The following is a 27,238-nucleotide window of genomic DNA, read 5'->3' as shown; positions in this document are numbered from 1 at the left end:
AATTGTCCGCTTGAGAGCTTGTCATGCCACGTAAGATAGTTAGCTCTACTTTAGCGATTTTCGCCTAAAATTGGTAGGAATAATTACATTGACAAATCATTAAAAAGTTTATGACTAATTTGTCAAATTGAAAGATTTATGACTAAATTGACGTCTATATAATAAGTTTACGATTTTTTTGGTAATTATCCCGAGCGACACTCCTTGAGAATAAAGTGCGAAGTGGTGAGTGAAAAGCGATGAAAGATTGGAGTTTGTCGAAGTGGAGAGAAACGATCGAATTAAGTTAGTTTAGTTGCAAATTTTTTTATAATCAGGCTTTCCCATGAGATCACTCCGATCCATCAAGGCAGACATTGCCGTAAAATACAGGGGTAATCAATAAACATCATAGTGCTTTGTTTTCGTTCTTTGTCTTCGTTATAGAACTACAAATCTCACCCGTTCAAAATCTCTCATCCATTCATAGATAGACAATCAAATGAGTGGGTCGGATCTAATATGATTGGATTCAAATAAACCCATTAATTAGGGTTGAACAAGTCGGACCGACTGAATTGGGAACCGCCCAGACCGGTGGTCCGGTTCTCGATCCTTAAAATTGGAACCGGTGTCCAAGCAGTCTGGATGCAAGTGATACAGGACCAGACCGAACCGAAAGAGTTTAACTCCACATCCCTATTTTTTCACTCTACAACTCCACATCCCAAAATTTTCTGTGCTCTGCTATCGTCTCAGAGAGAGAGAGAGAGAGAGAGAGAGAGAGAGAGAGAGAGATCATTGGCGACATTGAGTCCAAGGTTCTGCTTTCGAACTGATTGTTCGGCAATATTGAATTATCTTTCTTTCTTCGTTGCGGGATGTTGATCCTTTTCATGGGTTTTACGTAGTAGACTTCGAATTAATGCGACTCCGCACATGTTTTTCTTTGTTCATTTTGTTTTGATTCCGCCGTCCATGGTACTTCGTTCTTGGAAGCTCCTGCCACGGAATTGAATCATGGATTTTCTCTGTTCGCATGATGATTTGATTGCTCCGATTCTTGTGCTGTGTAATTTGTCGCGATTCATCTTGCTTTCTTGTTCCTCTCCGAGTTCTTTAACTTCGCCATCACTACTCGGTTTGTTTCAAATTGCTTGGAGGAGGACATTGAAGTGAGAACTAATAACTTCGCTATCGCTACACATCTTATTGGATCGCCCGCGAACTCGACCGTATTGGACATCTAGTCCCCGATTTCAAAAATTGGGAATCAGGACCACCGGTTCGATTTTCAATTCTTAAGGGGAACTAGATTAGATCGAGAACCGATCACCCCAACATTTAACACGTTTTTGACCCATTTGCATGCAATGCAAATTTAATGACTCATATTCAACCCTCCCCAACCTAAAGCATACGTAACGCGACATATATTCTTAAAGTACTTCTATATTTAATGCAAATCTAGGAAAACTCATACTTAAACTGAAGGAAAAAATTGTCAAAAAAATCGTAAACCTATTACACTTTTGTCGGTTCAGTCATAAACCTTTTAATTTTATCGATTTAGTCCTAAATCTTTTGCATTTGTGCCGATTCAGTTATAAACCATTTTTTGTGCCGATTTAGTCCTAAACCTTTTACATTTGTACCAATTCAATCTATCCAACCAACTTTGATCGGTCGGAGCCGACGTGGACTCCGCCGGCACCGACGGGACAATTTTTAAAATATTTTAATAATTATTTCAATTCTTTGTTTATTTTTTTTTTTTTTTTTTCTTTTACTATTCATCTTCTTCAACCTTCGTCCTTCTTCTTCCTCCACTAGACTAGAACCAATGGCCAGCGAAAACCTCACCGGCAGGCCATTGGCGTTGCCGTCGTTGGGTGAGGCCAACGGTGTCGCCTTTGGGCAAGTTCGGCCTCACCCGGATCTGGCGATACTTCCCATATGGACGGTGCTCCTAAATGACAAGATGCTGATCCCGATCGCATGACTTTTATGCAACGAGAAAGGGATCAATGTGATGCAGAGGATGGGGCTCGGGAAACAATTATTGAGATTTACGTGTGAGTTGTATTTAAACAAAATTTCACATTGAGAAATGGTGTAGTGTGGTGTGGTGTGGTGTGGTGTGAAGTGATCAATATAAATTATAGTTAGCACGTGACTCATTATCTTAACCTTTTGAGCGAAGGTGAAACCGAGTAAATATGTTAATGGGCTCGGATTTGTACTCTACCTTTACAATCTCCCCAAGCAATGATATCAAACTTCTACTGCATACTCCCAGCAGAAACTTCTACCACAGGAAAAATGTCTAAAAATTTTAAACTTATTGTATGATGGTCAATTCAATCCAAAACTTTTTAATTTTTGTCAATTTAGTACTAATGTCGATATCGATCGCCCTAATTGGACGATCGGCGCCGAGGTGGACTATTTTTGCCATCTATTAAAAGTATTTTCTAAATTTTTATTTTATCCCTCCAAGAATCAGCCTTGCCCCGATGACAAAAAATTTAAAGGAGAAAAAAAAAAAAAAGAAAGGAAACGAAACAGGAAAGAAAATGGAAAAATTAGAAAACTAAAAAGTAATACAAAAATGTCCAAGTTAGTAACGGCCAGTGCCGTGCAAGACAGTTGGCACTAACTAGATTGCTACTTCAGCGATTTCTAGCGAAAATTGTCCAGAGTGAATAAATTGACAAATCTCAAAAGTTTAGGATCAAATTGGCAAAATTAAAAAGTTTGAGACCAAATTGACCGCCATACAATGGTTTATGATATTTTGGATAATTACTCCAAAGAACCGTATCCTAATTAAAGACGATAGTATCACGAAATACTTATCAACAATAACGACATATAATAAAACATATTCTTAAGATGTTGACTACTAAACAAGTAAATGAATTTAACTTATCAAGAGGGGAATAAATGCGTACATCAATTCATCGGCCAAAGAAGGGGCCCCGTCTCTTGAAGGAAGAAGTCGAGCGAAGGTCTGCTCTATCTTCAAACTCGCCGATTCCGTGACCTTAATGTTCCATTTCTCCACCGCCGGAATCTTCAAACGCCGGCATCTCTCCACGGAAACATCACCGCACGATTTGCTCCATTGGGCATATCCAATTCGTTTATTTGACTAATTTGCCGTGGGTCCTTTTCGCTTTGTCAGACACACTCTTTGTCTAAGGTTCCGTAAATGTCAGCCTGTGTTTCGGGCTTCGTACTACTAGAGTTTTTTTTATGTGGGCTATATTAATTGAGATTGTAATTTATCATTTTAAAGGATCGGTCTAATAAGATAACATATAAAGATTCTTAATCAGTCTAATATGGATTTGGATGGTGTGGGCCGAGTTGAGTCCGACCATGATGAGAGAGTCTGACTGAAAACTATGTAAATAGCGTTCAAGTCTCTTCTTTAACCCTATCAAAATACAAACCATCTTACATAAGGAGCGCATACAAATTCCCATCGTGAGGATCGTCTCATCTAGCTGGCGATATGGAGGGCAATCGAGAAGAAGGGCTTGCATTTTGGATCGTCGCCATTCCGCATCAAGAGCAATAGCTTCCAAATTAAGTGCACAAATCTCTTTAAACCATTAGTGTGTTTCTAAATTCTAGCTATGGTGTTTTTGGATTGTCGTTTTCGCGGCTTACATGTAACTGTCTTAGCTTTCATGCCAGTGTCCCCCCCACCCCCTCATTTTTGGGAAAGATTCTCATCCTCTTGCGCCAAAACAGTTGTTTGAGTTCTTCGACTATGAAGGTTCTGAACTTTTTTAAAGAAAAAATGCCTTCACTTTTTTCGTGTGTCATCTTCTCTTGTGAAATTGCAACTTGATATACATCTTTGAACCATCGAGAAGAATCAAATCGATGGTCTGATTATGGACTCATCGAGAAGAATCAAATCCACTGCAATTCTAGATGTTTTTAAGCCCCAAGAAAATTATCTAAAAAGTCCTAAATTTATTGCATTTTGATCATGAGCGAGGGCTTATTGGCAAGGCTTGCGGCCCTCGCCCGGTGTCCGGCGGGGGTCGTCGAGCTTCAACCGGTGGTTAGCCAACCCCAGCTGGCCCTTAACAATTTAAAAAAGAAAAGAAAAAAGAAGTAGAAAATTCATATAAATATTACAAAAATTAAAAAAAAAAGTCTTTAAAAAATGTCAACGTCGGCGTCGACCATGTCATGTAGAACGATCATCGCCCACATCAGTAATAACAGGCCAATATTGACCGGAATGACTAAATTGAGAAATTATCAAAAGGTTTAAAACTAAATTAATCAAAATCTCAAAGTGTAATAGGCTTAGAATTTTTTAAACAATTTTCCCTCTAAGTCACGCCACCCTCGTTTCCTGGGCAAGGACCGAGATGGAAGAAAGACTAGATTGGACTTTACTAGCGAGAGAGAGAGTGACATTAGACCCCATTTAAGGTTTAACAAAGATTCTGCCCGGCAACTTTCCATGCTCCCCTTTTCTTAAATCGAATGCCCAGATGCTCTGTGCACATATGAACCGGTCTTTCGGGGTTCTCCGGTCCAAGTCTATTTCATCTAGAAATGCCGATTCAAAAATCAAAAGGTGATTATGATCCAATGGTTTGTCCTTGCGTGCCATTTGACCCGCCGAGCCCACACATTTTGAGTCCCCCTAGAATTACAAGGTTTTAACAGGGAAACCATCTTTGTAATCTGCATCAGTACCGGACAAGCTACTTCGACTAAATTGCGCATCTACATCTTATTGCCGCAAATCCCGCTTCCTTTCAAACTTCTCTACGAATTATCGTGTTCGTGAATCCTTAAACGTCTCACACCACCTTCGGATAACCGGTCTCGTTTTCCGCCATACATGTTGGTTGTAACGTCATCCGCGAAAAGCTTCAAAGAACGTATTATGAGGGCATACTCCTAGCTGACAGCGCCATCCGGCCGGAGAGCAAATTACATGATGCCGCTCATGAATCCAATCAAACTTCAAGGGTGCACAGTTTTTTTCTAGTCACCAATCAATATTTTAGGCATGAGACATAATCTCTTCCATTGACTTGATCCTGGTCAAAGCCAAGTCGACCCACTGGACACGGATTTCACGAGTCTCGTGCCGTGGTCGTCGGGGAAAAATCCTTGCGGTTTAACAAAAGCTTACACAAGAAAGTTCAGAGGGGGTCGCGTCTTTCTCACCATGTTCATCGTACTCATCATGGTGCTTCCTCTCTCCCCCACACATCAAATCCTAGGTCGAAACATTATTGGATGGTCTCGAAGAAAATTATCGAAAAAGTCATAAACCTTTCACACTTATCAATTCAATCCTAAACATTTTCACCGTTTACCGATTTAGTCATATTGACTGAAAATCGCTGATGTGACACCATCGATGCCGACGTGAACAAATTTGAATAATTCTTAATAATTTCATTAAAAAATCACTTTTTATTTTTTTTTCCATTTTTTTCTTTAGAGGCCGGCGGCCCCGTTGCCAGCCCCCCGACCCTAATTCGGCAGGGCTACCGGCCTCTAAAGCTAGAAACCAAAAAATAAAATAAAATAAAAATAAAAAAATCGAAATTTTTTATAAAATTATTAAAATTTATCCATGTCAACGCCGCTAGTGCCACATGGGACGGCCGACGTCCACATCGGTAATTTTCTGCCAATAGGACTAAATCGGCAAAAGGTGAAATTGGTTAGAACCAAATCAACAAACTTAAAAGATTTAGGACTGAATTGGTAAAAGTGTGAAAGGCTTGGGACTTTTCTGACAATTTCTCAATGGTCATGAGCCTCTCTCACCCGAATAGCTAGCTCAAACGACAAAACTTTTCGTCACAATTATAGACCGCCAACCCCTTCTACAACTGATATGGAATAATCCCAACACTTCATTTCAGTTCTTTGTCCACCATACGAAACAGCAATTTTCACCTGCTCAAGCTCTCGTCACAGACACACGAGAATCACACGGGCACGGCGATTCGGACTCTTGTCCATATTTGTGGAAGCCCTTTTTAGGGTTGGGAACTCGATTTCGGTCGTTTCTCACTGTGTATCGAGGCCTTGGACCGCTGTTAACCCCACTTCAAAAGTTGGATTATAGTTATATGTGATTCGCGATAAAGCGTCAGACTCAAGAATTGTAAGGACTTTGAAAAGGCTAGTGTGGAGTCGGACCTTGTGAAGGAATTTGGCCGTGGAAAATGCCAAAACAGGCGTTTGATTGTTGACCACCTGGTTCGATACTAGCTTCCATGTGAACATGAACGAGTGTCTCGGTCACTATACACAAAGTCATGAAAGAAAATCTGAAATAGAAGCTTTAATTCTGCCTATAAATATCATTCGATCGAACTCATGCGAATTCATCACAACCAGTCCCATATCGACTACTGCATATTTTTCTCTCTCAAAAGCATTGAGCCATGAAAAACGCAAACCCTCATGCGGTCCTCCTCGCCAGCCCCGGCATGGGCCACTTCATCCCCGTGGTGGAGCTCGGGAAACGCCTTGCCACCCATCATGGCCTTGACGTGACCATTTTCGTGGTTGCCGCCGATGCCTCCATTGCAGAATCTCCACTCTTTAAGCCGCCGCGGACTCCGAATCCGCTGAACCTCGTGTTGCTTCCTCCAGTGGACATTTCCGCCCTCGTCGATTCGAGCACCTCGGTCGTGACCCAACTTTTGATCATGATGCGTGAGGCTCTGCCTTTGCTCCGGGCCGCCATCTCCGCCATGAAGTATCGACCCACCGCTCTCATAGTCGACTTGTTCGGAACTGAAGCTTTAGCGATAGCTGAGGAGTTCGACATGCTTAAGTATGCCTTCATCACATCGACGGCATGGTTTCTTGCGGTCGCCGTTCACTTTCCCTATATAGATGAAGAAGCAGAACACAAGCACCGCGTTCTGAAAAGGCCGCTCGACATCCCGGGCTGCCGGTCCATCCGATATGAGGATACCTTGGACCTATTCCTCGACCCAACCGATAGGAATCTCTATGTGAACTTCACTCACATTGGGATGGAGGTATCGAACGCCGATGGGATCTTAGTGAACACGTGGCAGGATCTTGAGCCGTTGACTTTGCATGCGCTCGAAAATGAGAAGTTCCTGGGTCGGGTCGTCAAGGGGTCGGTTTACCCGGCGGGTCCGCTCGTTAGACCTAACGAGCGAAGTTCAAAAAGTGAGGTGATGGATTGGCTAGACATGCAACCGATGGAGTCGGTGATCTACGTCTCTTTCGGGAGCGGTGGAACCTTGTCGGTGAAGCAAACGTCCGAGCTCGCCTGGGGGTTGGAGCTGAGCCAACATAGATTCATCTGGGTGGTACGCCCACCAGTGGACGACGATGTGTCCGCAAACTTCTTCAACGTGACAAACAGCCACGATGGTACCCCGAGCTATCTCCCCGACGGCTTCTTCACTAGAATCCGAAACCGGGGCATGGTGGTACCTATGTGGGCTCCGCAAACCGAGATCTTGGCGCATCAATCTATTGCCGGGTTCTTCTCGCACTGCGGTTGGAATTCGACTCTGGAGAGTATGGTCAATGGGGTGCCCATGGTGGCGTGGCCGCTCTATGCCGAGCAACAGATGAACGCGGCGATGTTAGCAGAAGAGCTCGAGGTGGCCGTCCGGCCAAAGTTACAGCCGAACACCAGCGTGGTCGAGAGGGAGGAGATAGCAGAGATGGTGAGAAGGGTCATGGAACTGAAGGGCAATGCGATGAGAGAAAAAGTTAAGGAGCTACAAAGAAGTGCCAACCAAGCACTGGTGCAAGGCGGTTCCTCGTACAATTCACTGTCGAAAGTGTCAAAGGAGTGTGAACTCAAGCTGCGTCGTCTGAGTGCGATGGCTCTTGGTGCTTGAAGAAGAGATGGGTATAGCATCTTGTGGAAGACATGGATTTTGCATCTTGTGCGTTTCATTTTCCGGACAATTCTCGATATCGTCTTCATTTAGTCGTTCATCCACTATAGTAATGTAGTCACAGAGCTGTTGATTATGGTCGATGATGATACGGATCATAGTCGAAAATAAAATAGTGAGCGAATCATAAGTCGAGATGCGAATTTGAACCCGATTCCCAAGTCTTCAGTCATTCAATAGCACCGGAAACGTAAGAAGAAATCCGTTTTTCAGTCAGAGAAGGAGGAGATGAGTGAATTAGAAATTAGAAGATCCCCGTGATTCGATAATTACTGGATATGTGTGAAACGAGAAAGAGCTGAACAGGCATGTGTTGAAAGTTCAAAATTACCCAAACTACCATCACACCGATACCGGGCAAACTTTGCCTAGAGGGGAGACCTCCGTGACTCAACGCAATAACAAAGATTCAGAGAAGCATATGCAATGCTTGTTCCTTGCGTTCTAAATTGTGAATCACTCCCTCGCTTGCCTCACCAGCCTTCCTATTAACCCCCACACATCCAGGTCCAACAGTTCCTGTCAAGGGCTTGTTTGTTTTAAATTGAGAAAAATATAAAATAAAAGAAAATTTTCGAGTCATAATCTAAAGTTTAATTTTGAAAGATATAAAGATTATAAGCCTGATATCCTAAACAACATCTAACTTTAACTCAAGTCCCAATTCTATCATAAGCTCTCTTTTTATTCCATAAAAAACCGATAAATTTAGGTCTACTCTTTATTTTTTCTTAATTTTTTTTAATCTCATATTCAATCTCAAATTTATCTCCATCAACCCTCCGTCCAAAATTTCTCTTGACAACCGGAAAACGAAGAACCCCCAAGCACGAGCTGCTCGAGTGTTTACAACCGAGTGTCTCGAGCACGAGCTCTCCGATCTCGAGAGATGAAAGATTGCCGGACACGAGAGATTGAGGATTGGTTGTAAAATGGAAGGTCCTCGAGCGACATGGAAAAAAAGACTCTTTAAGAGTAAAAGCAACTGAAGAAAGTCAACCCTAATTGCTCCGGTTTTTACCCAAATTTCAGATTGAATAAGACGTCCTTTACGCTAACATGAAAATTGATCGCCAAAAAACATATTCCTTAATTTTGGAAAAAACTAGAGCAATGACATGAAAATGCTACATCTCTAAGGGCAACTTTGGGCAAAGGATTAATGGACGCAAACACAGAACTCAAAAGTTGATCTTTTACTACAACCAAAAAAAAAAAAAATTAAGAGTAGAATCGAAACTAGACCAAAAGCTGAGAATTTTTTATGAGACAAAAAAAGTTTAAAATAGAATGGAGACTAGAGTTAAAGCTGAAATTTGAAACGTTTCTATGTGTTTTGAACCTTTGACAATAAACAAAAGTGTTTTGAGTCAGAAGCCAACGCACCACAAAATTTTCGAAAGAAGACGGAGTCAAAAGTGAAAGCAGCTTCGCGTGGTTTTCAAAAGTATGCTCCTCACTATAAGTTTTCTTTTAACTTTGCGAAGGCTTATGCGTAGGTATTGGAGGTACAAGTTTAGCGGGTCAAGTGGCTAGTTGTATGGTCGACGTGGGGTGTCCAAACGCATAGTAAACGTTTCTGACCAGCTAGCGTGACTTCAGTGATCGTAACAACCTACAAAGTCCAAAACCCATTATGGCTGTATCTATTTGGCCTTTTGCATTTCGGCCTTCATACTTTTCATGCTGAATGTGTCGCCTTTCTTCACACTAAATGCCCAAAAGCCTTTAACCGAAAATCTTCTCCAAAGAGAGAGAGAGAGAGAGAGAGAGCGCTTTAGGCTCACAGATGAAACCGCCGAGACAGATCAACCTTCAAAACCGAGCTTCACCGTCTTATAAACTAAACAACCTACCCAAAGAAAAGCAGAAAATAATTTGCCTTCTTCCTTTATCACCAGATAACCTATTCCTCTGTTTGTGTGCGTGTGAATAAAGATGACCGCACCTTCGGCACCATCATTCATTTTCTGCAAAATTTTGTCTCAATATCGCTCACCTAGCTCAAGTTCTGCTCCAACCAAATGTTACCAACTAAATTAACTCATCCAATCCGACCCCAAAAAAAAAAAAAAGTTAAAAACCCATCTGCAGAATCATCCCCAAAAGGACTGAAAAAAGGTTTAGATGAAGCAACCATAAGAAGTACAATTGACCACAAATCTGTAAAGTGCAACTGAGATTTAAGACGAAAATGGAATAGAAGGTTTCTCTACCAAAGAAACCTCTCCGAAACATCTAAAACAACAACATTTTCGAAGTGTCACATCACACGATTAACATGGCAAGATCAGGGTCTACACAAACATAAGAATATGCAGATCAAAGTTCACCATGAACCTTCTGCACCAATGGTGGGGTTCTTATATGCTTCAAAGCCCCAGAAGGTTTTCAAAGAGTAGGGTGGAAAGATTGTTGCTCCTTCTTCAGTGATTTTTGCAATCTGCAAGTCAAGTGCGCCATGTCTTTAAATGGTTCGAAATCAAGCTAATGTCAGTACTACAAAAAAACATGTGAATGCCTGTAGACAGAACTACATATAACCAAATGCAAGGAAAAAAAAGGATGCGAGACAACTGCAACAAAAGAGTGCGAAAGGAAGTCATGCACCAGAGGAGTCCCATTGCTGTCCATAAGGTGCATGACCAATAAGAAGCTTCTCCATCATCTTAATTACAATATAATTCCTCAAATCATTGTAATTACTAATTGTCAAAATTTACCAAGCAACTAGTCAGTCCTAGGCACTATGAAACCGACTTTTCCGCCCACTCCTTCGCTCCCTTCATGCTCAGTCCTCTGAACATTTTATTAGTTTATAACATGTATTTTGAAGTAGATCAGTATGTATGAGGAATTGCTTCAAAACAAGAAAAAGACAGACCTCAAATAAACTACTAATTCAAACACTAGCAGTTCCCATTTGTCAAGATAGAAGGCTAAAATTCTTAAAAATATCCACAGAACAGTAGGACATGTCATGGGATCCAATTTTGACTTAGAACCTGCGGTTTCCCAATGAAGTTCAAAAAGCAATATGGTGGGAAGAAGATTTGGGGTACAAAGAGCTTGAAACAACTTGACATTCATCCTCATTAATCTTCATCAAGATGCAGACTTCAAATCTGTCTGGAAACATCTCCTCAGAATTTTTACGATACAAACCAATAAAAGTCATCCATGACCAATCACTGCACAACCAGATATCATGCATCACAGGTGGGTTGGACTACTTAGGTGAAAATGTAGAGAGTGGCCCATATTGGCAATGGTGGTTTGAAGAGGAGGTCAGAGTGCAGGTTTTCTAATGCAGTGGCTGGATGTATAATTACGTAATCCACAAAAGGTTGAACACTGTAATTCTCCCTCTCAATCCCAGATAGGACAACCTTTCCTTAATAAAAGAAGGAAGCATAAGTGTGCATTAGTTCACCAAAATCACACAGTTATAGGAGGAAGAGGAAGAACAAGCAAACAACTGATGCGGTACTAGCACATCCTAAACTCATTCTATGCTAACATATGCAAAAATGGAGAACTAAAAAAAACCATAAGTTATAACACAGAGAAGACTAGAACCTGAAGCTTATTGACTGCAGATCTGTCACGATACAAAAGCACACGCATGCACTTCTCCAATAGCTTAACACCATCTTCAAAACTCAAGTTCTCATTCCACTCGTCGCGAAGAATTGGCCGTGCAAGGTGATTGCCAAACCCAGTAGCCACATGGTTATCTTCGAAATTCACACCTATCATGCTAACCTGGATAAAATTGCACGACAAGTGAATGAGAATTGGACAACATTCTGAAAAGTCAAATGAATAAGAGTCCAGACCTACCATGCCAAGATATTTTTGCCCATTCTTAACTCCACCTAGAACCAGTGAGTTCCACAAGGGGTTGAACTTGTTCCGCCTATTGTACATAACCCGAGTCAGATAATTATGCACCTCTTTGGGACCCAAAGAATTTCCATCATCCCACATATTGTCGTAAAGACTGCAACAACAAACCCCAGAACCAACAGTCTTGGTCAGAAGCAGCCTCGAAGTTAGAGAAGCAGGCTAACAAATATTCGGCAATAAAAACAAAACTGCTGCTTGTAATCTCAATCGATTGATACGTACATGAGTTCATCGAGGTAACGCAAAATTTCCTGAAAATCACTTATCTCTCCACTTGCACCAAGGAGAGAATGTTGTCCGATAGGTTTTATTCGCTCAACAGTTTTGTATCTCAAGGTGGATCCATAAGAACCTGTGCAATATTTGTCACTATCAGAACACTGAGATGAGCAGGACACTATAGTCAAAAATTAAGGAGAATGGCGGGCTCAATAACCATGTCCCTAGAACAAGAAAGCAAACAACAATTGGAAACCAGTTCTCGGATCATTATAATACCTAAAGTTAAAAAACTACGAAAGTACCTTAACTAGGTAGAAATAGTTGGAACAAAAGAAAATACGCAAGCAGTGGAATGCTTCCTACTGGCATGGCTAGTCAAGACTGATGTTTATAATGAGCAGCTATATAGCATGCCAGAACAAAAGGAGTAGTTATGTTAACAGCTGTTCTGATTTTCCTTAGAATACAACTAAGGGCAGGTACCGCCAGAAAAGACATTCAGCAACCCATTTTCTTTTGAAAAGCAGAATCATTGAGCTGTTGTATTCAAATTAAACCAAAGTCACATATTTCGGTATGGAATACGTAGAGCTGAAATTTTCCTCAAATTAAAGATTTCAGAAGTGAACAACATTTGATCACAAATGCGCGGCATTTAAAAGATAGGTGAATCGGCACTTGTCTGCATTAGTAACAACCAACATAGTCAATGGCACACCGATACAAGTCAGTGGAATGCTGAAAGAATCATCTCTATCCATAAGGAGACAACAAAGAACATCTCAATGCATTGCAAACCAGTCCACCATTAATACACCTCACAGCTACACTTGCTAGCACTCCCTCAACACTACTTGTGATTCCATAGACGGTAAATAGTGATAAGCAGCCTTTTCGGCTCGCTTTGGATAGTTTAATCCAGAAAAGATCAGCTCTAAAATCCAACGATTCCAATCTTAAGACAATGCCATCACAGAACTTCAAGTGTTCCTAAATTCCTAGTGTACGCAATAACCAGTCCAATTGTTACAATTACTTTCCTCATAATCTTCTTCCAGTGACGTTCCTGCATATCTTCAAAGCTATTTCGTCAACCAAGAAATTTAACTCGATTCTTCCATCAACTTAGGAAGCAACAAAAACCGACATCTTAAACCCATTCAAAATCGACTGTATCGCCATTTAGGGGTTCCACAGATATCTAATGACCTAACACAGACAAAACAATCAAATCCCCCCCGCCCCCCCTCCCCCAAGCGAAGGTCCACAAACCGTTCAAATCAAAACGCTGAAGCAGCATCAGAGAACCGCAAAACCGATCGATCAGAAAAAAGCAAAAAAAACACAACCAACCTCCCATATCAGCAGCCATGAGAATCCCATCCCTGTACTTGAAAGCCACCACAGACGTGCCCGTCACATACGGATACCTACATCACGCGAGCAATATCGCAAATCAATTTCATGTGAAAACGCACATCGTCCGGCATGGGGAGCGGAAACCCTAGAAGAAGATTGCTTACAAAGTTCTTTCGGAGTCCAAGGAGCAAGACGAGGCGTCCGGGAGTAGCTTCGCATCCGTGAACTGCATCTTGTAGAGAGAGAGAGAGAGAGAGAGAGAGAGAGATACGTGCTTCGATCTGACGAACGCCGGTGAAGGGAGGAAGAAGAGAGAGACTGATCTGTTTTTAAGTAGCAGAAAGTGTTTGCCCTCTGCTCAAGCCAGCCAAGCGCTTTTTTACTAGAGAGAAAAGCCCAAATCATTTCGGCCATTTTTTTCCTTAATATCAGAATAATACTTTTCTAATATTTTATTAAAAGCGGAAAAAATTTCGATTAAAGGCCCCGAAGTATTTTTATTTTCTTAAATAAAAACTTGAAGTAAACTTTGTTTTAAATAAAAGCCTAAAGTACTCAAGTTATCTCAAAAATTGACCTAACCGAAAGGCATTTTCGTCATTTATTTTTTTTCTCTTTTTTCTATTTTTCTTTTTGCTATTTCGTTTCTTTTTTTTGTATTTTCTTTCCCTCTTTTTCTTTTTCTTTTTTCTTCCTCTCCTCTCCTCCCCTTCCCTTCCCAAGCCATCGCCGGCGGCCGCCTAGCCTGGGCCGGCGTCGGTCGGCCCTCTCCTGAGACTAGCGATGGCCCGAGGAGGGGAGGAGTTCATAAGCGAACTTCCGCCTCCAAATTCGCCAGCCAAACTGAAGGGAAGGGAGATAAAAAAAAAACAAGATCCATCGCTCGCACGCATACAGCAGAGAGAGGTTCATTTCAGAGATTCACCAATACAAACTTCTCCGTCCCTTCTATTCTTCAATTACTTGCATAGCTTTTGACGCCGAGAATTGCGACTTCCGCTCCGTTCATTTCACGCCCCATTGCCAGCCGAACTAACCAGGATTCTCTAATCACGGCTTTGGTCATGGAATCTCTCTCCCCGATGTCCCCTTCCATCGCCCTCTCTCCGAGTAATTCGCTCCAGCTCCAGCGGCCGAAGCGGCTAGCCATCTCCTGGCATAGTCCACGGTAGTTTTCGTCCGCGGTTTGTGATCCCGCACTCTTCGGAGCCCCGTCCGAGGAGATTGGAGTTCTTTCATGGATCGCACGGGAACACTGGAGGCTAGGAGAATGACGGGAGTGACGAGGTGTAGAGGCGATGCGGCTGGACGGGAGCATTCCAGGGACTTCCGACCAGTTCATGAAGAGTCTCTACTGCGATGGCCTCGGGAGGGGAGGGGAGGGGAGAAAAATGAAAAAGGAAAAAAATGAAAAGAAAAGAAAAATGAAAAATGAAAAATGAAAAGGAAAAAAAAGAGAAAAAAAACTTTAAAAAATAAAAGACGAAAATGCCGTTCGATCAGGCCCTTTTTGAAACAATTTGAGTACTTCATGCCTTTATTTGAAACAAAGTTAATTTCAAATTTTTATTTGAGAAAACAAGAGCACTTTGAGCCCTTAATTGAAATTTTCCCTAAAAAGTGAGAGGAAATATTAAACGAATAATGAAATTCAAATTTTATTGTAGAAAAAAAAATTTTTACCTTGCAACAACCTATAATTGAAATATTATGCCCTTCTTATTTACGTCGACGAGATAAGAAGGTTTATACATCGACCGTTGATTTGTTTCTTTAATCTTTCAAATGAAAATTTTTGATTTCATGAGACATCGAAAGGAAGTTCAAAATATCATTTTGATTAAGATAGTAAAAAATTACCTTTTTCTACGTGAAAAATAACTAGGGCTCTGTTTGGCGGTGATTTTGTTCTCTGAATAATTTTTTGAGAATCAGAACGCGTTTGGTCACTGTTTAAAATTTTTGTTCCTAGAACAGAAACGCGTTTGGTAGCTGCACAAAATTTCCATTCCCAATTTGTCATTTAAATCAAATAATTATATAATCACATTTGATGGTAAAGAATAGGGAAAATAATCAAATAGTGATTATGGAGCCAAAAAAAAAAAAAAAAAGCAACAAAATTTCTGTTTGCAATTCGTTTGTCGATTTGTCATGAGTATGCAATCGTTTATATTATTTGAAAAGTAATTCGTATTACATTTACAGAATTTGTCTAAATCATTTGTTTGTTATTATTTCTTGTGACTTTTAGATTGATTACAAAAAAAAAAATTTGAAAGAAAAGCTCCTCATTGTGCAACCGCCTATAGTTTTGCACTCTTGTAATTACACACCGTACAAGCTTACAAGACCTGCAACTCAACTACATTGATTTTTTTTTCACCCGACTCGACGAATTTTTTGTGCGGCTCGAAAAATAGAGATTTAGTTCGCGACGCGGAGGGTTGGGTCCAGTCTTTAATTAAAAAAAGATAAAAGTTGAAAAAACATAATGGGAAATAAAAAATACAAACTTAATTAGAATAAAAAATAAAATAGATAAAAATTTGAAAAAAAAACATGCGTATTAGAGGTCCCTTAATATAAAAAAAATTAGATTTAAAAATTTTCTAAAAACTAATTTTTTAAATATAAATTTAAAATATAAATTGGATTTAAATATAGGCTTAAAATTTTACAAAAAAAAACTAATTTTTTTTTAAAAAGGGGAGAGGAAGAATCTGGTGAAGAGAATTTTTTTTCAAAATTTTATCTTTTTTCAATCTTAATTTTTTAATTATTTTTAAATTATTAAATTAAAAATCTAAATATTTTTTTATTTCCCCCATTTCTTAAATTTTTAAATTTTTTTTATTAAATTTACCTTAAATAAAATTTTTAATTTAAGAAAATTAGTTTTTAGCAAACTTTTAAAATTGAATTTTAATTTATGTAAAGTCAAAAATCCACGTGGACTTTTTTTTTTAAATAATAGCATTTTATATTAAAATTTTAATTATAAGTATGAAGGATAAGTCATAAGTATATCGTGCAAAAAATTGATTCCCAAAAGTGTTCCAAAACACCAGAATCATCTTTTTTTCGCTTCACAAAAGTGGTCCAAAAGTGTTCCCAGGACTGGAATCAAAATCATTTTTTTTTTCATTTACCAAACATATTTCTGATCCTTTTTTGTTTCTGGGAACAGAAACAAAGGATCAGAATCACCACCAAATAGAACTTAGCTAGCTCATAACAACATTCTTCATTTAAACAAAATTAAAAAGGTACTTTTTTTTCGCGCGATAAGCTTGGAAGACACCAAATGAATATAAGAAAGCCGATACGATTTTTGGTACCAGTACATTTATTATGGAGCATGATGTGTTAGTTACATGTCAAGAAATTAACAAAACATCTGCATTTGATAACAACCTAATTAAGTGTAAGCTACATATGTTTTCTTACTATACGATTAGCGTGGAAAATTCAAAGTCATAGTGTTGAAATCGAGTTGTATTCTTGTACGCAACGCACTACAATTGCCATTACCGAGTTCATATCGTATTTTGTCGTTTTAATTATTGCCACGCACGGAAAAATAAACATTTTTAGACTATTGCATACATATAAACTAAGGCAAAATGGAATAATATGGTTGAGAAAAAATCGATTAAGTAATTTTAATTTTTTTAGGGATATTTCTTGGACAATTTAAAGTAAAATCAAAAGGGTGAGATTCGTGAGAAGGGATGAACATACCTAGCAAACCTTCTAGGTATGCTTCAGCAGAAGGATCTCACACCCACCATGAGATGTTCGATTTTTATTTTTTATTTCTTTTGTCAAAGATATGTTCATTTTGAGTCATAGTATTCTACACAAACTGCAATAGGATGTTCAAGATTCACGGATCCGTTTCCGGAACTTAATCAAGATACTAGTAGCCAGCCAAAAAGTCTCTCCACGAGCCATGCCGCAACTAAACAAAGCAGCACGAGCCATTGAACTCATAATCTTGTGGAAGATAAGTGACCCAATTACTCTTGGATCAATCACTTTGATGGTACGTTCATTTCAATAATTATAAAAACTCATTTCCTTTTTAATAAATTATAAACATAATTCTAAATCACTATAACGATTGTTGAACATAGATACATATGTATATATTTATGTGTATATATTATACAAGCGTGCAAGGAACTTGGGCTTTTAGGAAAGTACGTTTGATTTGTAACTAAAGAGGAATGAAGAACCAAATTCTTTATTACGAATTCAAATAAACTTCAAATTTTCAACTGGGCTTTGGACTTGGATCCTATATGGGCTACAAGTTTAGAGGGTGGGCTTGACATAGTTTATAGATTGCAGATCGAGGCGTGAAGGACCAATCCCGATCATAATTTTGCTGGCGAAACTAAAGAGAATGGAAGGTTGACACTCGCAGCTCTCTACCGTGCTCTTAAGGTGATATTTCTGCTAACTTTCACATACCAAACAAGATCTCCAATGAGTTACAAAGGCAGGCCATCCATGTTAGGATCGGAGATCTACAATGAGTTACTTCCGTGTGACCCAACCCTAAGAGGTTGTGCTGAGTGACAATTGATCAATTTGAGACCTCACATATTTTGAAATCCAAGATTCCGGTAGTGTTTTTCCGCTCGATCAACCCCTTGAATATAGAGGACTTAGAATTTATTGTCACCGCGCCTGTTTGATAGCCTGCGCTAACTTTACGATTAGTAATGGAGCGTGTCTAAAACAAATTAGGGTTATGACTGTAGAGCACAGATGATTTAGAGATCCTCTCGGTTCGGTACGACCGACGTACTAACTAGGTAGTTCCTTTTTTTATCATCTTGTACTAAATCTCGTGCTAGTAATGAATCGAAATTGCGATTATCTCAAAATTTTTTTCTTTTTTTGACTAAAGTCCTTGAATGGAATAATCTTAAGTTAAAACCTACTAAGAGGTTGGTTTAGATGGCACGAGAGCAGGCTTTTCTCTCTGTATTCTTGAATTCAAGCCTTGCTGGAAGAGTACTGCTAAAGTAAATCCTGAAAGGCGAAAGCGCCGGGCCGACGAGGGACAGTGCGCTCTTAAGATCATCCGAGGAGATGGAGTAGTCGAATGCGATAGAGCTGTTTTTATGTCCTAGTTCATCGTCCCATTTCTCTTTTTCTATACTCCTTTTAGGAATATATTGGCCAAATTGGTGTTCGTATTTAAATCCCCGCACCCCTTCTCCATCTAACCCTTTAAAGTAAGAATAGACTGAAAATGGGTGTTGACTAGCGTGCCCAAGGTTAAAATTTGATATGAGGGAAACGAAATGAGCATTCTTAAAACTTAACGGGATCGGTGTCAAAATTACATCTTATCATGAAAAAGAATATTAATAGAGCGATTGAGTTTTAACACTTAAAAAAAAAAAGGCGAATGAGTTTTAAAACTTGTGAGAAAGTGTAATTTGGGTCATGCAATTATCAAAAAGTTCAATCAAATTTTAAAACTTGTCAGACTGGTAAAATCAAGCCATTACGTTGATTGTTCTTTTTTGAAAGTTTTAGGAGTCGATTATACTTTTATGATAAATTTTAAGACTTGATTGCACATTTTGAAAGATTTGGGACTCAACTGCATTTTCATTACAAGTTTTAGGATTTAATTGCACTTTTTGAAAGTTTTAGGACTCAATTGCCATTTCGCAACAAGTTTTAAGACCTCCAGCGCACTTATCTCAAAAGGAAAAAGGTTTGATTCCTTCCGACCAAACACAAAACATCCAAGACATATGCAATGACACACAAAGGAAAAAAAAAAAAAGTAACGGCACAGGACCCCTCTGCAAAAACCATTCTTTAGACTTTCTATCGCACAATGCAAAGAAACCGAAAGTGTAGCTTAAGAAGATTATCATCAGTCGTACAAAATCTGTGAAGGGCCAAAGACGAACCGCTTCTCTCTAACAAAGAAGCCTTTCCAACACATCTACAAACACATTTCCTAAGTGTTACATCACATGATCGACATGACAAGATCAGGAGTCTAAACATACAGAAGATTATGCAGATCAGGGTTCGACAGGAATGTTCTGCACCAACAGAAGGGTCCCCAGAGGTTTTCAAAGCAGTAAGGCGGAAAAAATGGTTGCTCCTCCTTCTTCAGTGATTTTTTGCAATCTGCGAGTTAGGTGGGCCGTTGTCGTTTAGATGGTTTGAAATCAAGCTACTGTAAAGAGAAAATGTCCAATGCTCATGGACAGAACTGCATATAATAAGCAGATGCAAGGGGTAAAACAGAAGCATCGAGCCATCAAGGTGGTGCGAACGCCAAGATGAGCAAAACACTAACCGAGTCGCGATTAAGGAGAAAGCAGGACTCAATAGCAATGTTGCTAGAACAAGTAAGCAAACAACAAGCGGAAACCAGTTCTGAGATCCCTATTTTGTTCATTCACTTTTGTAAGCGATTATTTTTAGGAAAATATTTTTCAAATCATTTAGTTTTTGCGAAACACACGGAGCTAATCACCGAGTATAAACCTCGTATATGTACATAGTATCCTAAGTAGGTAACCTACTTAGAGTGTGTTTGTTTGAGTGAAAGTGTTTTCAAAAATTAGTTTTCCAGATTTTCATCCTTTTGGTTAGTCGAAAATGACTTAGTCAACGGAAAACACTTTCCAACCAACGAAAATTAGGGCGTTGACTTCCTAAATCTAAAGAAATGAAAATACTTTTCAGAATTGCACGTCTTGAATTTTTCAATGTTTTAATACATTTATGTTTATTTTTAATATTCAAATTTAATATATATTAATTTTTTTCATTTTTTCTTTGAGAAAATTCTAAATAAGGGTTTGAAGTGGACCTTGTTTTAAATAAGGCCACATGTCCTTATTGTTTCAAAGAAGGATCCGACCAAGGGTATTCTCGTCATTTATGTTTTTATTTTTTCCTTTTTTTCTTTTCTTTTCCTTTCTTTTTTTTTTTTTTTGTAAGGAATGTTACTTTTCCTTGCTTTTTTCTTTTCCTTTTTTTTTCTTTTTTTTCCCTCTTCCCTCCCCGGGCCATTGGCGGAGGTCATTGGGCCCTCGCCTAGGTTAGGGTTGACATTGATGAGGGCGAGGCCGGGGGAGGGGAGAGGAAAAGAAAAGGAAGAGAAAAAACAAGAGGAAAGAAAAAGAGAAAAGAAAACAATCAAAAAAGTAAAGGATGAAAATACCTTCGGCCAAGCCCTTCTTTGAAATATGAGCGCATTTCAAACCCTTATTTAAAACAAGATTCACTACATGGCCTTATTTGAAAAATGTTGGCATTTCAAGCTCTTATTTGATTTTTTTTTTTTTTTGCTTCTTTCGTGGCCAACAGCTAGCCATGGCGACAATGACAACCTGCTATAGGCAATGACAAGCTTGGCCAAGGCCATCAAGGTTTGGCTCGCCGAAATGTGGCGAGGTCAAGCCTTGCCGGCCTTGGCAAAGCTCGTGCTTGCCTATGGCCGATGCGGCAATCACCGTAGCAGGCCACCAGTTGAGAAAGAAGGGAAAAAAGAAAAGAAAAGAAAGAACAAGTTAAACTAAAAAAATTCATAATTTATTTTACTTCGGATAAAGTCATGAAATTGTAATCATTTTTCAAATGAGATCCAAATAACGAAAAACGTTTCAGTCACATATCACCAAACATAAAAAAAACTAACTATTTTCCGGAAATATAATGTTCTAGAAAGCATTTTCTTATGGAGCTTTCCTACGACCAAATGCACCCTTAATTATACCACTCACACTAGGAAACTTACTCGAATTAGGAATCCAACTCCAACACAGAGGAATTTCGAAAACTTTTTACTTTCCCATTTGGAATTGGAGTTTTCACTTGAATCGGATTTGACTTTCCTATTTGGATTTAGAGTTTCTACTTTACATATTATATTACATGTTTCTATGGCTTTTTTGCTTAGGAGTTAATCCACTATCGACCAACGCAAGGCGTGATTACCAATCCCGAGAGGGAGCCTTAGAATTGTCGTATTATCCCGACTAATGCATGGGATGGAATCAACTGACGTGGGGGTGGGGGCACCAAGTAATTTAGTGCCCCGTTTCACCTTGAATAACGAGCTCATAATCCGACACTCAACTCCATCACATCCACTAAAATATTAAATGATATTGCCCTAAATCAAGGAGTGATTTAGGGATTGTTCATGTCGGACTTAGAAAAGAGTTTTTCTTTGGGTTACGTTGCCGAGAGGCCTTGCCTTTACATGCGGGACGGCAGCAATCGATCGGGGTGTGCGAGAGAAGAAGAAGAAGAAGAGAAGGAAAAAACCTACCAAGTTACAAATCCTATCACACCATCACATGATAGCCTAAAATTTGCCATTGTTATTTATAGAGAAACGTATTGCTGAAGAACAGTAAAGATACTTAATTAGTGGATAACATCACATTAATGTGTCACGTGATGTCATCGACGTGGCATATTGAAAAAAAAAAAGTCATAAACTATTGCAATTGTACTAATTTAGTCTTAAATTTTTTTTTTTCCAGTTCAATCCTAAACCTTTTGCAATTGTGTCGGTTCAATCCGTCCAATGAATTTTGGCTTGCAGTGCTTGACGTGGGCGCCGACCGGCCGGTACATAATATTTTAATATTTTTTTATTTTTTGACATGTTTGTTTTTATTTTCTTTTATTTTATTTTTTTTCCCTTCCCCTTCCCTTTTCTTCCTCCAACCGATTGCCGTACCTTGACAATTGGCTAGAGGGAGGGCTGGCCTCACCATGGCCGAGTGAGGCTCGACAAGAGGAGCGCTGCAGCTCAAGAAGAAGGTGAGATTGGCATTAGCGGAGTTGTAATTGAGCGGGAGTGAGTCGATTGTGCGGTTGTGGCGGGCCCTAGGGCATCTCTAATCAGCGACGTTGATATCAACGAGAGTCGGGGTTCGGACGACGTAGTTGGCTTCAATAACAAAGTACGCGCCGCCCCGAAAGTGAGAGGGTTGCGTAATCGAAGCCATCGGAGTAGTTGAGGCCGAGGCCGAGGTAGCCACAATGCTCGGGGGCATCACCGACGGTCCGTAATGCCAAAATGGATGTCAAATGGAGATGTTCTTGCGTTTGTACGACGAAGAGACGGTGTCGCAAATGGTTGAGAAAGCGGAGTGGATGCCATGGAAGCTCACGAAGAAGAAGAAGAGGAGAGAGAGAGAGAGTACAGATTTGGGCTGGGGCAAAATAAAATAAAATAAATAAAATTTAAAATTTAAAAAATAGAAAAAATATCCAAATATTATGTTGTCGACCTGCTGGCGTCCACGTTAGCGCTAGCTGGCCAAAATTTGCTGGATGGACTGAATTGGTGCAATTACAAAAGGTTTAGGGCTGAATCACCCAAAAAAGAAGTTCAGAACCAAATTGGCACAATTTCAATGGGTTTAGGATTTTTTTTGGTAATTTTTCATGCCATGTGCTATCCTCTTTTAGAGAGAGAGAGAGAGAGAGAGAGAGAGAGAGATCACGTTTAGAAGGAATGCATGGCAAAACTAGTCTATGCTTGCGGCATACATGTTCAAAAGGAAAAAAAAATAATCAATATCCTCTGATAATCATGATGAATCATGCATTTGGATCTTCATAGTTTGTTAGATTGCATATACAGGCGAATATGGCCAATCCCAATTATAATTTTGCTAATGAAACTCAAGAGAACAGAATGTTGACATTTAAAAACTGTTCGTAACGAGCCTAGCTAAGTGGCTGATATCTGTTTACTGAGGGGTAGTTTTCCAATGTAATCCTAAGTTTACATTTCACTTCTCTTTCACATACCGGACTAACAATCTTCCTCCTCGGTTTCGTTGCGAAGGCAATGTCGTCCACATGAGATTAGGAATTTCACAAGAATTACTTTCATGTCACTCGACCCCACGAGATTGTGCTGAGTGAGATTTGATCAATTTGAAACGCAAAATTATATGTTTTACCTCTTGAGATTGTGCTCGAGGTTATGAAGAACATTAGCAGGCGAAATCGGAGGCATTGGCACCCCTTTAACAAGAGGAAGGAAAACCCCATCACTCAACCAAATAGAGAACGGTTTTATTCCTTCCGAACAAACACAAAACGTCCAAGACACAACAAGCCCTAGAGAAATCCAAGTAATGACACAGGACCACTCTGCAGAACATTTCCCTAAACTATCCTTCGCATAATGCAAAGAAACCGAAAGCGTGGCCTACACAAATTGGCGTCATACGTTAAACTAGATGGCGTGGTGACGAGCCTTTGGCACTTGGGGATTTGTTAAGGGTTAATACCACAAAAAATCCCAAACTAATATACCTGTAACAAATTTACTCAAAACTATTTTTTTAACCACAAAAAATCCTAAATTGGTACACTTGTGACAAATTTACCTCAAACCGATACATCTATGACAAATTTACCCTTCGTTAGTTTTCGATAAATTTAATCATCAAATTGTTAAGTTGGATGATACGTGGCGGTTGACAAGTATACCACTTTAGGGTCTTTGCCCTTTGTTTATCACAAGTTCATCAATTTGGGATTTTTCGCGATATTAATTCAATTTAATGCGGGGTAAATTAATCATAAGTGTGCCTGTTTAGGGAATTTCGTGGTCAAAAGAATTAATTTAAGGTAAATTTGTTACATATATACCGGTTTAGGATTTTTGATAGTCAAAAAAATAATTTGGGGTAAATTTGTCATAGATGTATCTGTTTGGAATTTTTTGTGGTAAAAAAAGTAGTTTGGAGTAAATTTGTCGCAGATGTATCGGTTTAGGATTTTTTATGGTAATAACCCATTTGTTAATTTCCCCCTTGACTCTGGAGAAGAGCATGGTTAGCCCATTAAACAACGCATTGGGAATCTGATCACCAATTATCATCCCGATACCAGAGTTGGAAGATGGGGGAACCATGTCTCCTCGTGTCGGGGAGAAACATGACACATCAATGCACAACGTTTAAGGATTCGATCATTTAGGACGAAAATAATGAAAAATCGAACTCCTGAAACGACTCAAAAGCATGTGAGGGAATCAATCCCACGCCATGCGCATCTTCTCCAAACCTTTCTTTAAGCCCTTCAAGCTCATCAAATCATGACACTCTCTCCCTTTGTTTCATCCTTATCCCTTCAACCATAAACAGTAAAATACACCAAAAAGTCTCCTAGGCTTGTCTATCTTCGGCTTAATATAACATTCGACTGGAAGACCCTTTTGCGTAGGTAACGAGGAAGTTAGTGACGTGACAGACCCGTTTTGCTGGAAAAAGTCGAGTTGCAGAGATAAGAGGAAACAGAAAAGTAGGGTTTTGAAGCAACAAACAGAAGCAACAGGCCAAATGTATCGTATAGGCATCGTGGTGTGGTCATGTTTCACCCTCCAATATCATGCGAATAAGATTCGTATCTTGACTTGAAGTTGCGTGGAGATATATGAACGCGACACAATATCTAGGTAACTGTTAAAGGGTCTAATGTTTGATGCACGCAGGACATGGGGCACGGCACGAGCACGGCAGTGGTCGCTAGAGCTTGGGCCACTGGCCGACACCAATGGCACGAGATAGATTTGCTTGCCATATAACTAGGCTAGGCTTGACACCCCCAGCATCATGGGTCGGTCTGATATTCGACACAGCCCGAATCAACGTCTTTTAGAGAGTGCAAGCAACTCACAAAAGCATAATACGAAATGGAATGGCAGGAAAATCCATTGAACATGCGGTAAGCTTTTACAAGAGCTACATCCATTGGTCATCTAAGTAGAAAATTCCTGAAAATATGAAAACAGTGTTGAAAAAGTCATAAACCTTGCATTGATACTAATTCAGTCCTAAATATTTTGCATTGGTGCCAATTCAATCTTAAACCTTTTATTGGTGCTAATTCAGTCCTAAATCTTTTGTATTGGTGCCAATTCGGTTCTAAATCTTTTGTATTTATGTTAATTGAGTCAATCCGACCAATTTTAACTTGAAATTATTGACGTGGATATCGATTGTCTTACGTGACACAGCTAGCGCTAACGTGAACATTTTTTAATAGAGTAAGGATTAAGTTAAGGAACGACAACTATGAAAATAAGGGGCTTCGTTCGAAATATTTAAATAATATTAAAAAATATCCATATCGGTGCTAGCCGTGCCACGTAGAACAATCGACGTCCACGTCAGCAATTTCCAACCAAAATTGACTCAATTGACTCAATTGGAATAAATGCAAAATATTTTGGATTGAATTGGCACAAATGCAAAAGGCTTAGGACTGAATTGACACCAATAAAAGGTTTAGAACTAAATTGGCGCAAATGTAAAATATTTAGACCTGAATTGGCAACAAAAAAAGTTTATGACTGAATTGGCACTAACGCAATAGGTTTAGGACTTTTTTTACATTTTTTCCTGTGCAAACATATCATGAAACTCTTGAAAGTTTGCTACAAGATGATCATACGCTCAAGGGACCCCAATATGATAACCAACCCATTTTGTCAATGTGGCCAAAGAGAGCTTGGTGTCATGTTCTCATCTATGTGATCTGAATCTATTACCAAAACAAAAGATTTCGACCAAAAAGCTGTAAAGCAGATTATGTTTCTCCCACCACGGCACTGTACATAGACAATGTTGTCTCTTACTCTTGGTGTTTAATAATGGCTTTTGCAAGAGCTCTTCTCTATCTTTCTAAGATCGATCATTACACAGAAGTTGAGTGCGTGAGGGATAGGAAATATTGCTTAAAAAAGTTATAAACCTATTGTATTTGTACTAATTCAATTCTAAATCTTTTAATTGTGTTAATTGAGTCCTAAAATTTTCATTTTTTGCCAATTAAGTTTATCCGGCCTATTTTGGCCGGACATTGCTAATATGGGCACCAACCCTACTACGTGGCACGATCAATGCCGACGTGGACATTTTTAAATATTATTTATATTTTTTCTTTTCTTTTTTTCTTTACTTTTTTTTTATCGAGTGCCGGCGATGGCGTTACGGCCCTTGCTGGCTCTAGACGAGGGCCTCCCTTGCCGACTGCAAGCGAGGAGACCGGTGCCAGTAGCCAACAAGGGCGGCCCTTGCCAAATAGGGAAAGGGCGACCCTCTCCCGGGCTAGGCCGATCGTCTCCTAATCATGGCCGTGGAGGGCGGCCATCGTTGGAGATCAGCCAACAACAAAAAGGAAAGAAAAAATCGGACAGAGAAAAAAAGAAAAGAAGGAAATTCAGAAGAATTTTAAAAAATTGTCCATGTCAAGATCGGTACGCCAAATAGGACGGTCGATGCTAACTAGACCACCACATCAACGTTTTCTTGTTAAAATTAACCTGATGAACTCATTGGTATGAGTGCAATATGTTTACGACTTTTTTTGGTAATTTTTCCACGAGGGATTTGTTGCCAAACAGAAAAAGAAAAAGAAGAATAGATCAGTACAAATGTACCTCACTTTTGACCTTATAAGCACTTATATCTATTTTTTGCAAGTGTCCCCCACGTGAACAAGACCCCACGTTGAAAAGATCAAATTACCCCCTCCTTGCAAACTCATTTTAGCAAAACTCGCTCAGGGTTCGAACCGTTGAGTGCTCCAAACGGGTTTGAGACCACAAGATTTGGAAATTGGCATGTTTAGAAAGAAAACTACATTTACCTAACTAAAAGCATAACGATAATTGATGTGAATGCACAACGTGGTCCCCAAGAGATAAAACTCAGGTATGTATTTGATATTTAGAGAGAGAAAAAAAAAAAAAACCAAAGCTATATATCAAGGCAGTT

At 39.4% G+C, this 27,238-nt stretch overlaps 2 protein-coding genes and 1 long non-coding RNA gene across 3 annotated transcripts; 2 read left to right on the top strand and 1 right to left on the bottom strand.

Moving 5' to 3' along the window:
* The first annotated feature begins 6,409 nt into the window (after positions 1-6,409).
* LOC115740205 (UDP-glycosyltransferase 72E1-like) lies at positions 6,410-7,879 on the top strand. Its single transcript, XM_030673662.2, has one exon. It carries the CDS (start codon positions 6,429-6,431, stop codon positions 7,875-7,877), a length of 1,449 nt encoding a protein of 482 aa, XP_030529522.1. The 5' UTR covers positions 6,410-6,428; the 3' UTR covers positions 7,878-7,879.
* A 2,167-nt stretch (positions 7,880-10,046) lies between these two features.
* Positions 10,047-13,776, bottom strand: LOC115740263 (proteasome subunit beta type-4-like). Its single transcript, XM_030673747.2, has 6 exons — positions 13,592-13,776; positions 13,422-13,498; positions 12,069-12,198; positions 11,781-11,940; positions 11,517-11,702; positions 10,047-10,380 (listed from the first exon to the last, which is right to left on the bottom strand). Exons 1-6 carry the CDS (start codon positions 13,657-13,659, stop codon positions 10,267-10,269), a joined length of 735 nt encoding a protein of 244 aa, XP_030529607.1. The 5' UTR covers positions 13,660-13,776; the 3' UTR covers positions 10,047-10,266.
* Positions 10,315-24,548, top strand: LOC115740264. The gene is made up of 3 exons (XR_004015365.2): positions 10,315-10,947; positions 12,512-12,513; positions 24,536-24,548. It is a non-coding gene; the product is annotated as an uncharacterized LOC115740264 (long non-coding RNA).
* The last annotated feature ends 2,690 nt before the right edge of the window (positions 24,549-27,238 follow it).

Source organism: Rhodamnia argentea, chromosome 1 (genome assembly GCF_020921035.1).
Source record: "Rhodamnia argentea isolate NSW1041297 chromosome 1, ASM2092103v1, whole genome shotgun sequence".
Classification (NCBI taxonomy): domain Eukaryota; kingdom Viridiplantae; phylum Streptophyta; class Magnoliopsida; order Myrtales; family Myrtaceae; genus Rhodamnia; species Rhodamnia argentea.
Note: the sequence above shows the minus strand (reverse complement) of the source record. Positions and strands in the feature narration are given on the sequence as shown.

Bases quoted from the DNA above. Each gene is read 5' to 3' on its own strand.
- LOC115740263 (XM_030673747.2), bottom strand. From the start codon at position 13,659: ATGCAGTTCACGGATGCGAAGCTACTCCCGGACGCCTCGTCTTGCTCC. The intron at 11,941-12,068 runs GTACGTATCAAT...TTGTTGTTGCAG, and splicing joins CGTTACCTCGATGAACTCAT to TCTTTACGACAATATGTGGG. The intron at 10,381-11,516 runs GTTCTAGTCTTC...CTTGACTTGCAG, and splicing joins CTGCAGTCAATAAGCTTCAG to ATTGCAAAAATCACTGAAGA.
- LOC115740205 (XM_030673662.2), top strand. From the start codon at position 6,429: ATGAAAAACGCAAACCCTCATGCGGTCCTCCTCGCCAGCCCCGGCATG.